Raw genomic sequence first — 12,078 nt, 5'->3', positions numbered from 1 at the left:
TTTTTGTGTGCAAATGTGTGGGAGTGTAAATAGTTTTATGTAACATCAGAGAGGGGAGGAATTTGTCGTTTTCTAAACAATCTGTCTTGTGGCTCCTTTTCCTTTAAAATACTTGGCATGTAGAAGGTGTGCTTAGCACAGACTGTCACGGTAGAGCATGAAGTGCTATTTCAAACAGGATGAAAAAGATCATCTAAAGTAGCACTGGAACAGGAAATAAAAAAGCTCTGAGACAATCTCACACATGAACACACAGAGGAAAGGGGCTCAGGCAGAGGCAGCTGCGCTGAGGGCAGAGATGCTGCGAGAGGCAGCCAGAGAATGCAAAATGTTCCTGACTTGGGAAGGAGGAGGACAGGTTTCGTGGAGTGGAGGAGCTCTCGCAGGGCTCCGAGCAGGAGCACATACACTGGGAGCATGCAGGTTTTAGGCAAACAAGCAGCAAGAAGACGCTCTGGCGGCACGGATAGCGAGACGTAAGCCCCAGTTCTTTTACTAAGCAAACCCACTTAAAAGCTCGCAGCGAGTTAAACAAGGGGTAACCTAAAGTATGTAAATAAGGAGTGCGATCGCATTTCTCCTGGCAGGAAGGGGAGGAATTAAAATCACAAAACCCCGCTTGAAATTGCCATGAAAATTCGGGGGGTGGGGAGGAGAGACGTTGATTTAAAGTTGCCCATTAGTCATTTGCACCCCCCAGCCCCAATCCTTGGCGGGCGCTGACCGAGGGGCCCCCTCCCCATCCCTTCCCCTCCCTTCCCTCCCCTTCTCTCCCCTCCCCTCCCCGCCTGATTGGCTGCACTGGGCTCAGCACAGGCCGGGCAAAAGCTTTGTCTGGGGACTTGGAGTGAAGTTGCGGAGGAATTTAGGCTGAAGCCGGCGAGGGAGGGCGTTCAGTCCGGCGGCGAGTGCGGAGCAGACGCAGGAGGACGGGCGGCGGATCCATCCCGCCGGCGGTCCCTGGATGCCGAGGGTGGGAGAGGAGCACGCTGCCCCGGAGCATCTCAGCCTGGAAGAGGAGCGCTGAGTCAAATGAGAAAGCGTGGATTGCTTACAGATTGTATCTGGATGTCCTGGAACGGTGTGTATAGAAAAAGCCAAAAGTTTTCTGATCTGTAGGTTATTAAATCTTGGCTGGCTAGAAAAGGCGTTTTCAAGCTGGAAAGGACCAGATGTGCTTTGGATTTAAGGTACCGAAGGAAGGCAAAATAATTGCTTTTTAACTTATTGGGAGAAATTAATTGCAAAAACTTACAAATGTATCAAATCGACGGTAAAATGCACTTTTTATTCCTTTTTGCACTGATTGTAATATCTTGCAATAATGCTGTGCTGGGCAAGAATTTGAAATATAGGATTTATGAAGAGCAGAGGGTTGGATCAGTAATAGCAAGACTATCGGAGGATGTTGCTGATGTTTTATTAAAAATGCCTAACCCTTCCTCAGTTCGGTTTCGAGCCATGCAGAGAGGAAATTCTCCCTTGCTTGTAGTCCGTGAGGATAATGGAGAAATCAGCATAGGAGCTAAAATTGATCGGGAACAACTGTGCCAGAAAAACTTAAACTGCTCCATAGAGTTTGATGTGATCACTCTGCCCACTGAGCATCTGCAGCTTTTCCATGTTGAAGTTGAAGTGCTGGATATTAATGACAACTCTCCACAGTTTTCCAGAGCTCTTATCCCTATTGAGATATCAGAGAGTGCAGCTGTAGGAACTCGGATCCCTTTGGACAGTGCTTTTGATCCAGATGTGGGAGACAACTCCCTTCACACTTACTCCCTTTCTGCAAATGATTTCTTTAGCATTGATGTGAGAACCAGGACTGACGGTGCTAAGTATGCAGAGCTGATTGTGGTCAGAGAGCTGGATCGTGAGTTGAAATCGACTTACGAACTCCAACTCACTGCCTCTGACAAAGGGGTGCCTCAGAGATCTGGGTCATCCCTCCTGAAAATCAGCATTTCTGATTCCAATGACAACAGCCCTGTGTTTGAGCAGCAGTCATATATTATCCAGCTCTTGGAAAACTCTCCTATTGGGACTTTGCTTATAGACCTCAATGCTACTGATCCAGATGAGGGCGCCAATGGGAAGGTCGTGTATTCCTTTAGCAGTCATGTGTCTGCCAAAATTATAGAAACTTTTAGGATAGACCCAGAAAAAGGTCACCTGACCCTGCTGAAGCAAGTGGACTATGAAGTAACCAAATCCTATGAAATTGACGCTCAGGCTCAGGATATGGGGCCAAATTCTATTCCAGCTCACTGCAAAATTATAATTAAAGTTGTGGATGTGAATGACAACAAGCCAGAAATCAACTTAAATCTGATGTCCACAGAGAGAGAAGAGGTAGCTTGCATTTCTGAGGGGTCACCCCTGGACACCTTTGTTGCCCTGGTCAGAGTGCAAGATAAGGACTCTGGTGTGAATGGAGAGATCGTTTGTAAGCTCCATGGGCATGGCCACTTTAAACTTCAAAAGACTTATGAAAATAACTATTTAATCTTAACCAATGCCACTCTAGATAGGGAAAAGAGATCTGAATACATCTTGACTGTAATAGCAGAGGACAAGGGAACGCCAAGTCTCTCCACAGTGAAACACTTTACTGTCCAAATCAGTGATGAAAATGACAACCCACCCCGCTTCCAGACAAACAGATATGAAGTTGTCATCTTGGAAAATAACTCTCCTGGAGCATACATCACATCAGTCACAGCCACAGACCCAGATCTAGGTGACAATGGGCAGGTGACATACACTATTTTGGAGAACTCTGTTTTGGGAAGTTCTATAACCACCTATGTGACCATCGATCCCTCCAACGGGGCGATCTATGCCCTGCGAACCTTTGATCATGAAGAAGTAAATCAAATTGCCTTCATGGTCCAAGCTAGGGATGGAGGGAGCCAGCAGCTCATTAGCAACACCACAGTTGTACTCACCATCATTGATGAGAATGACAACGCTCCCGTCATCGTGGGGCCGGTGCTACACAACAGCACAGCAGAAATCTCAATCCCTAAAGATGCTGAAATTGGCTTTCTTGTCACCAGGGTAAGGGCTACAGACAGAGACTCTGGTATGAACTCTGAGCTCAGCTGCTCCATAGCAGCTGACAAGGAAAACAACATCTTTGTGATGGATCCCCAAACTTGTGACATCTCTATCAATGTGAGTGTTGAATCAGTTCCAGCAAAACAATGGGAGTTTTTGGTGATAGTCCAGGATAAAGGCAGTCCTCAGCTTAGTACTAAAGCTCTTCTGAAATGTACCATTTTGGAGCATGTTTATTCATTTTCAAGCACCGAAGCAACTTTGGTAAGCCAGCCCTCCCTGGACATCTCTATGATAACGATTATATCCTTAGGATCTATATGTGCCGTGTTGTTGGTTATTATGGTCATCTTTGCCACAAGGTGCAATCGAGAGAAAAAGGACACCAGGTCTTACAACTGTCGCGTGGCTGAATCAACCTACCAGCACCATCCAAAACGTCCCTCCAGGCAGATCCACAAAGGGGACATCACACTGGTGCCGACAGTTAATGGCACTCTACCCATCAGGTCCCACCACAGAGCTTCGCCATCATCCTCCCCAGCCCTGGAGAGGGGCCAGATGAGCAGCCGGCAGAGCCACCAGAGCCACCAATCCCTGAACAGCCTGGTGACCATCTCCTCCAACCATGTGCCTGAAAACTTCTCCCTGGAACTCACCCATGCTACACCAGCTGTCGAGGTAAGGTCCAGACCTTGGTTTTGCACATCCATTTATGAAGACACTCATTTGGAAGCCTACACACACCCTGCCTCATGGGAATGTGTCATGGATTTCTCTTCAATATCACAGCTTTTCAGTTTTACTCCAATATCAACAGATTCCATTGCCCTGAGGAACAGGGTTAAATCTATTGGTAATAGCATTGTTCCTTGGTTCTTCCCTGTAAGGTCAACACAATGGAGTGGAACATAGTGCTCTGCACTGGCTAACTGTTCACTCTTCCTTGCCTTCCCCCTCCCTCCTCTCTGTACAGTTCCATCTGAGAAAGGATGCCTGAATATTTATATTCAGGAACAATCCAGGAAACTCTTTTATTAATGGGGGTGCAGAACTAAAACATTCTGACACAGTTTGATGACAGCTGCAGTAACATGCAGCTGCACTGTATCTCAAACTTTGAGATTCCCTGTCTCAGTTTTTACTGCAAATGCTGGGTCATAGCTTAAATAAATAAGAGCTGTGTCCTGGTAACTCTTTACATGTAAAGTAAAGCTGTTTTGTTTTGAATTAGGATCCTGGAATATTAAAGGCTTGATTCTAATATATTTAACCAAAACAAAACTCTACCTCTGTGTAATTGCTTGTTTTACTTGTTAAGAAATTCATTATTATGAATTCAGAGGCTAATGAACAGCATTGAACTTCCTAATTTTAGAGAGTCTTCAGATGTTTTCTGTGTCAGACACTACACTACCAAATAGTCTATTATACTGCCTTATATATGTGCAGGAATTTGATTTAATTAAATTTTAAAGGGGGAAAAAATAAACCACAAACAAACCTGAGAAGCAAATTAGTGGTTTTACACCAAGGAGCTTGAGCTTTCATTTCAAGGAATCAGTCTTTTCACCTTTTCTTTAGCAGGTTTCTCAGCTTCTCTCGATGCTTCATCAGGGCCAGTATCAGCCAAGGCCAAGTTTTCGAGGGAACAAATATTCCAGAAGCTACAGGTAAGAATCCAGTTTGTTCTGCTACATATGATTGTAGGATCAGTACATGTATCCTCATGTACTGATGAGTAAAAATACATCAATACATGTATTTTTAAACAAAAAGTGGATTATAACGTACTTGAGATAATGTAGTTCTCCACAATTCTCTTTACAGATATGCCCTACAAGATATGGATAAATTCAGCTTGAAAGACAGTGGCCGGGGTGATAGTGAAGCTGGAGACAGTGATTATGATTTGGGGAGAGAGTCTCCAATTGACAGACTTCTTGGGGAAGGATTCAGTGACCTTTTCCTTACAGATGGAAGAATTCCTGCAGGTAAGAGCAGAATGGAAGCTGAGCAGTTTATTTACAGTTCTGCCTGGCTGTCACTTTGATAAAACTACTACTGAGAAAGCAAAAATTCTTTAGTTTTCAAGTCCTATATTTCCTTCCTTTTTTACTTTGCTTCATGATAAATACTGAGTTGAAGCCTTGATGTATCTACTAAAATGAAACCTCAGATACAACTGCAAATCTACCCAGAGCAATGCCTATTTTTTGTTACTCACATCATGAGCTGGCTCCAGATTCGTCCTAAAAGTATGATCTGCTCTGAGCCCTTAGACTTTTAATGACACGGTGGACGTTTTTGCAAAGCCAGGCAGTTGTGGTTTTTTAAAAATACAGTGACCTATAATTTGGGAGATAGGTTTTCCGCAGTGGATTTGATCCATATGACAAAAACCTTTACTATTTAGAAATGGAGTATGAAAGTGAACTAGAAATATAGATGGAGAAGAAAGAAAAGTGTTTTTCCCACTGAAAAATGAACTTGAGTGGCAAGGGAAGGTTCTAAATATTTCCCAGATTTTAAATCTTGCAACCCTATTTTCTGGAAGCAAGAGCTTAAGAGGTACAATTCAAGGGCAGAGGGCAAAAAGGAAAAGAAATTAGAAAAGGGTGAGTGGCAGTAGGATAAACAAACATATACATATTAATGTGTATGAAGCATTACTTTTAAATTTATGCTCAAATAAAAGTTGAATAAAAGGTCATGGGAATTCATGCTTAGATAGAAGAATTTTGTAATTACTTTAATAATTATACAGCCTCTGGTTGTACCCTAGATCTTGTTCTTACTTCAGATCATATTTAGTTTTCTCTGTATAACCAGAGGGCCAGATAATTTCAGTAGGGTTCATTGAACCACATTTATAAATTTAACAAGTTTAGTAAAGTAATTTTATAAATGAAGGCCCTTTGCTTTGGGACGTGGTGCAGCACATGGCCTTTCTAAGGTGACCCCCATGCATTAACCAGGGTTGTTATGCTAGACAAGAGAGAATGCCAGAAGTTCAAATTGTTTTTCATATACATTTAAACTTTAAAATTTTCTGTGCATATTTTGCTCCAGTCTAGGTCTTGTATCACATACCCATCCATTCACCTGCCTCCTGAAATGGTGAGGGGGCCTTGAAGAGTTAATCTGTTTTCAGAATCTTTTACCTAAATCTGGACTTCTAATATATTTTTATCCTCATCCTCCCTAACTCCTACTACTTAGTCCTCTGCCAGCTAGCATGAGGCATGTCTCATTCTTTCCTATGCTCTAGCAAGGAGGCAGGGAGGGATATTCTGGAGCTCTCAGTTGACCTGGGTAGCTTGAAGTGCAATGGTGTTTGCACTGGCATCCTGCCCTGCTGCTGCCAAGGAAGAGTGATCCCTTTACAGTGGGCAACTGGGGGCTGCCAGCAGACAGGAATGGTTGTCCTCTTAGCTGGCTGAAATGCCCATGACCCATTTTCAGCTCTTACAATTCCCTCTCTAAACAGTAAGCCTAAGGATAGGATTTCCAAAAATGCCCGGCTAATTAAATTCAAAGTAAGGGAAACTCCTCTCAGTGCAGACAGAACTGGGTTGGGCTATCAAGACTGGTATTTAGTCTCACCCAGATGTCCATTTATTGCTATGCATGGCCTTAATCCTTCAGATAAGTCTGCTGAACCTCTTCAGATGAGACCTGAATTGATCTACAATCCCAATATATGAAAAGGAAAAGAAAACTTCCTGAAGGTTTCCTGTTCTCCATTCTGAAAGATTTCTGCATTGTCAGTCTAGACACAGGCAAAAATGCTGTGGGAAGGTCCTTTCAGTTTGTCTATTTAAGGTGGAACAAGAAAGGAATGGAGCGAGTCCCTCAAAACTCCACAAATTACATGATTGGAAAGTTCCATAGCTGTTCTTGAAAGACTTGTTTCTTTTTCTTTTTAAATCTTAACCAGCAAGCTTTAAGTTCTGGAAAAAAAAATAAAAAGAGAAAAATAAAAGCTGTTGTGGATCTGGCCGTTTTTAAATTCATTGCTGATTTAAGGACAGATTGTGTCACCATTCAGTTATTTCAAAGTATCTTTTGATCTTGTGTTCAGGAATGTCAGAATTTATTATTTTAAACTAAAACCATTCCTGATAACAATGGCTGCAAAACTGTCATTAAGAAAAACTTCGCTACTAATGAAATGCCAGAGCACTGAAAGTATCTAATGAATTTAAAGAAGTCTTAACGGAATCTTCTTAATTATGAGTATAATCCTCACCTACTGGGATGACTTGAGAACTGGTCATGGATAACTTAGATGTCTTTTGACAGTTCTAACTCTTGGGCATTTTCGGTAAAATGTCATATATGGGAACAAACACTTTCAGGCATTTCAGTCACTTGTACAAAAACTTCAGCCACTGATATATTCTAGTTTGCTTTTTTTGTTTGAAACCTCCTGGATCAGCAGTTATTTTGAAATAGATTGAGCAATATCCAGGCTGCATTCTGAGCTTGTAATCTTGAAGAAATTCATACTTTTGCAGGCATGACATGGAGAGAGTTTATACTCATAGGAATGGAAAGGCCATTAGGAAAGCAAACAATATGATAGGCTGTGTATAGTGGAAAAATATAGTGCTGACAGTATGAGAGTAGGACTTTATAAATAGTACTAGTACATCCAAAACTGAAATACTCTGTTCAGTTCTGCTTACACCACTACAAAAAGAGTTTTTGATAAATGGAGTGGATCCAGAGCCAGATGGGAAATGTGTTGAGGGAGCAAGGAAAACTTCCAGGCCATGACTGCAAACATTTCTTTTGCAGTCAGTATATGCTGGGAAAGAGCAAGAAACTCTATTCTGTGTGGGATAATCTAACCATTAAGTGATATGGGTAGGGGTTTCTTATGGTCAAAATATGCATAATGCAAAGAGTCTGTCATTTCTGAAAGCTGTCTTGAATCACTTGGTGACTCAGACCCATTAGGGCCCCAGCAGCACCCAGATCTTCTCCAGCATATCTGGGAGGCACACAGACACATGGCCTGAGGCGAGGCTTTGTGTCCTACCATCAGTTTCCTTTGGGCTGGAAAATTTAGCATCTTTCCTGGCACATCCCTCTCTGCAGGCCTGCCAAACTGGGCTTTGCCTGTCCCTGCTTCCAGCAACCATTCCCAGACCTCTTGGAATATTTGCAAAGGACCCTCACAGTGCCCCTTTGTGGGCCAGTTTGGACCAGTGTAGCACTCAGGATTGCTGTCATTTGCCCCACCTTATTGCTTCAACCTGAGAGACATCAATAAACCAAGAAGTTGAAAGAGCAGCTCTTTCATCTTCTGCTCTTCAGCCCTCATGGCTGACCTGGGTTCCCATCCAGTGGGTTAGAGCCCTCCTTATGCCAAGGCCTAAGCCAGCATGGGCCAGTAACCTGAGCTACAGAGCTGCAAGTGCACCTGAGAGTATAAATCCAGTATAAACACCAGAGTCACACAGGCTGGGAATTAGACCCTCGAATTCTGACAGTGGATTAAAATTTAACTGATTTAGTTAAAAAGGTAATATGGCAGTGGGTCATCTTGAGTTCTACATTTGCTTCATTGCCAGAACAAAGGAATTGTTTAATGGAAAAGGAGATCCCTCTGAATGCTATTATTCTTTGCTCTTTATTTCCTCTGTCCATTTATTCCCACTTGATTGCTCTGAAATGCCTCAGTTGTTGCATGTGGAAGACTTCTCTAAAACTCAAGTAAGTGCTTGGAGGTAGAGATTTCTTCCTTTTATTTTATATTTTTTAATGAGCTAGAACTGTACAAAGGGCTCATGTAGCTTCAAGCCACAAGTGCTTGTTTTTCCACTGCAATTTACATGTTTATCTTCATCTTAGCTAAGAGATTGCATTACTCTCTTACATGAACTGCACTGGTTGTTCTCGTTCTTGCCAACGGAGGTACCAGACTGTTTGTATTTGCCACGTTCCTGCACAGAACAGAGAGGGGGAATTGTGGGTATCCATAAAATTAGAGGTTTTTGGGAAAGCTGCAAAAGGCAGGCCTCAGAGACAGTAGAACTGTGATTAGAGCTAAGCAGTAGCCATGAGATAGGTCAGCAGAAAAATTATGTAAAAAGTAGAAAAGCAAGGACAAATAGAACAATGATCTGTGTATTAACGCTTCTCTAGAATAACTCCCTAAGCTACAGAAAAGTTTATCTAACAAGATATTAGGAAAGTTGAAGCTTAATAATGGAGCTCTGTGCATTGTGTTTCAGGCTTACAAGCAGGTATTGTATTTGAAATAACCAAGCATTGTTTTAACCAAAGGTACATGTGCTTATAGTGATTGGATAGTACTACTGTCAATGTGCTTTTGCTTGGTGTGATTGGTCAAAAACCTTTTAAAGTAAGTTGTAACATTAAGTTTTTGGTCTACTGCCTGGGATGTGAGCTGGTGGCATCTTCCCATTGTCATAACCATGTAATGAGACTGATGCTGGAAAATAAAACAGCTCAAGGCACGTTCCACAGTAATCCCGTCCTGTTCGTGATTTGTAAATTTTGTAAATAGCCCCCTGCCGGCGTCAAATACCTCTGGGGGATTGCAGTCCTGGTGACAAGAGCCCCTGTGAGTGCAGGCGCTGTGTGCAGCAGGAGGGGGTGCTCACTCTCCTGTTTCTCTTGCAGCCATGCGCCTGTGCACGGAGGAGTGCAGGGTCCTGGGCCACTCGGACCAGTGCTGGATGCCCCCGCTGCCCTCTCCCTCCTCCGATTACAGAAGCAACATTTTCATCCCTGGGGAGGAGTTCCAGGCACCCCAGCAGCAGCAGCACCTGCAGCAGCAGCACCACCAGGGCCTCGAGGAGGATGCCCAGGCAGCCGACGCCAGTGAGAAGAAGAAGAGTTTTTCAACGTTTGGGAAGGACTGCCAGAGCGAGGAGGAATCAGGGGACTCCTGCACCTCCTCCCTCCTCTCCGAAATGAGCAGTGTCTTCCAGCGCCTGCTGCCCCCCTCGCTGGACGCCTACACGGAGTGCAATGAGATGGATCGCTCCAACTCGTTGGAGCGCAGGAAGGGACATTTGCCAGCCAAGAATGTGAATTATCCACCGGGGGTGGCAGCCTGGGCAGCCAGCACGCATTTCCAAAACCCTGCCAACAACGGGCCCGCTCTGGGGACTCACTCGGGCGCGCAGCCTTCATCCAAATGGCTGCCGGCCATGGAGGAGATCCCGGAGAATTATGAAGAGGATGATTTTGACAATGTGCTCAACCACCTCAGCGATGGCAAACATGAACTCATGGATGCCAGTGAGCTGGTGGCAGAAATTAACAAGCTGCTGCAAGATGTCCGGCAGAACTAGTTGTTTCAAAAGCCTATTTTTCCATATTTATGGAAAACTGGAAGGGGAAAAAAAATGAATAAAAAATAGACTGAGGAGAACTGGCATTGCCAACTAGTTGCATTTATCATAAATGTGTCTGTGTATGTTGAATATTAAAATACTGTATTTTCATATGTACACAATGCAAGTGTGATTATCTTTATCTGTATTTTAAAAATACATTTGTACCTTATATTTATGTGTAATTTAACAAATAAATTTTATTTTTGTACACCCACAGCAAGCATGGTTTCCTAAATGTATATAGATAGTACCACCCTTGTCAAACTTAGAGCATTCTTGCCACACAGGCATGTTTAAAAAAAAAAAAAAAAGAAAAAACAAGAAGAAGGATTTGTTTTCCCATATTATTTCTTTCAAATGTTTCGAATACAAATTCAAAACACTGAAAAAGTTATGCAAATGTTAGTTTCAGTAAATGATCCAACACCTTTTTTGCAATGTTTTATTCTTATAATAAAGAACTATAACTCCCATGAAACCTAAAATGTCTTTTTTTATTTTGATGCATTTGGTCTATAGAATCATTTTCTAATTTAAGTCATGGATTGTTGCAGGCTGAAGTCTTCCTGTCTTTGGCACATAAGTGTTTTTCCCAGTGAACAAATAATGGAATTCTGTGATGGGTCTTCCACTGTGATCTCTGCAAAAAAATGTAAATTTGTTGTGCTGTTGTTACACTGCAAAGCCAGTTGAAGTCAGCAGTGTATACTTGAAAGACAGCATTAAAATCAGCTTTTTCGACCTCAAGCTGAATTCTGAATTTATGTAAATACAAAAATTGCAATGAACTGATTTATCTTTGTAAATGACACCAAAATAAAAGCAATGTTGCATCTTCCAGAAAAACAGCTATATTTTGCCTCTGCACGCAGTTACATTTTTATATTAGCTATATTCTCTGTTGTAAGTGTGCTTGTCTTTTGTTTGCAAAGCAGTGCAAAAATGTTTGAACTTCCTAGCAAAGGGCAAGCCAGCAGGTACATTTGCTCTGGCTGCATCCCATCCTTCCATAGTGGGGCTTCTCTCTGTCCTGAAGCTCGGTGAAAAGTCATTTATATTATGGTGCCATTGCTGTAGTGGGGGTGATGTAACTAATATTGCTCAGATAAAAGTCAATGTCATCCTTTTAGTTACTTCAAAACTATTTTTGTTAGCCTCTCATACACAAGGAGATCTTTTTAGTAGCAAACAAATGGATTTTACAGTTGAGAAACATGGGTGGGTTTTGAGCCCCCTGTGCTCATTTCAGGAGTGTTAAGAGATGGCCGTAAAAACCTGTATTTTTTGGCATTTATGCAAATGGATATTTTATATGATATTTTTTTTTTTTTGCCAGAACTGCGGAAAACTGTTGGAATAATCCAAGTCAACCTGGGCATAAAACTGATTCATTTGTTTTGGAGAATGGCCCTGGTAGAGTATCTTATAAAATATTTTTTTTTGTGCTAGATACAAGAATTCCTGCTTAATGTTACCTCCAAAGCAAAAATTTTTTTGTATGCATAAGCTTCATTTCTTCTCTTCTCTGTGTGCAAGGAAACTTTAATCTCCTTATTGGTTTCACAGTGCTGTAGATGGGACATTTGGAGATGTGTAGGCATTTGTTGACACCTGAACAATGGAGAGGTTCTCACCTAGT

General features: G+C 42.3%; 1 protein-coding gene across 2 annotated transcripts; it reads left to right on the top strand.

Annotated features, from left to right (window-relative positions):
* The first annotated feature begins 945 nt into the window (after nt 1-945).
* On the top strand, nt 946-11,291 carry PCDH18 (protocadherin 18). Of its 2 annotated transcripts, none has more exons than XM_066548941.1 (4): nt 946-3,741; nt 4,648-4,733; nt 4,891-5,054; nt 9,718-11,291. In XM_066548941.1, the coding sequence occupies exons 1-4, from the start codon at nt 1,258-1,260 to the stop codon at nt 10,392-10,394; spliced, it is 3,411 nt and encodes a 1,136-aa protein (XP_066405038.1). In that variant the 5' UTR covers nt 946-1,257; the 3' UTR covers nt 10,395-11,291. The 2 variants fall into 2 exon arrangements, with proteins under 2 accessions (XP_066405038.1, XP_066405037.1); XM_066548940.1 differs by having other exon boundaries at nt 4,645-4,733.
* Nucleotides 11,292-12,078: the final 787 nt, after the last annotated feature.

This window comes from Molothrus aeneus, chromosome 4 (genome assembly GCF_037042795.1).
Source record: "Molothrus aeneus isolate 106 chromosome 4, BPBGC_Maene_1.0, whole genome shotgun sequence".
NCBI lineage: Eukaryota > Metazoa > Chordata > Aves > Passeriformes > Icteridae > Molothrus > Molothrus aeneus.
The sequence above is the reverse complement of the archived record's forward strand: the minus strand, read 5'-3'. Positions and strand labels throughout refer to the sequence as shown.

Bases quoted from the DNA above. Each gene is read 5' to 3' on its own strand.
- PCDH18 (XM_066548940.1), top strand. From the start codon at position 1,258: ATGTATCAAATCGACGGTAAAATGCACTTTTTATTCCTTTTTGCACTG. The intron at 3,742-4,644 runs GTAAGGTCCAGA...CCTTTTCTTTAG, and splicing joins ATGCTACACCAGCTGTCGAG to CAGGTTTCTCAGCTTCTCTC. The intron at 4,734-4,890 runs GTAAGAATCCAG...TTCTCTTTACAG, and splicing joins AAATATTCCAGAAGCTACAG to ATATGCCCTACAAGATATGG.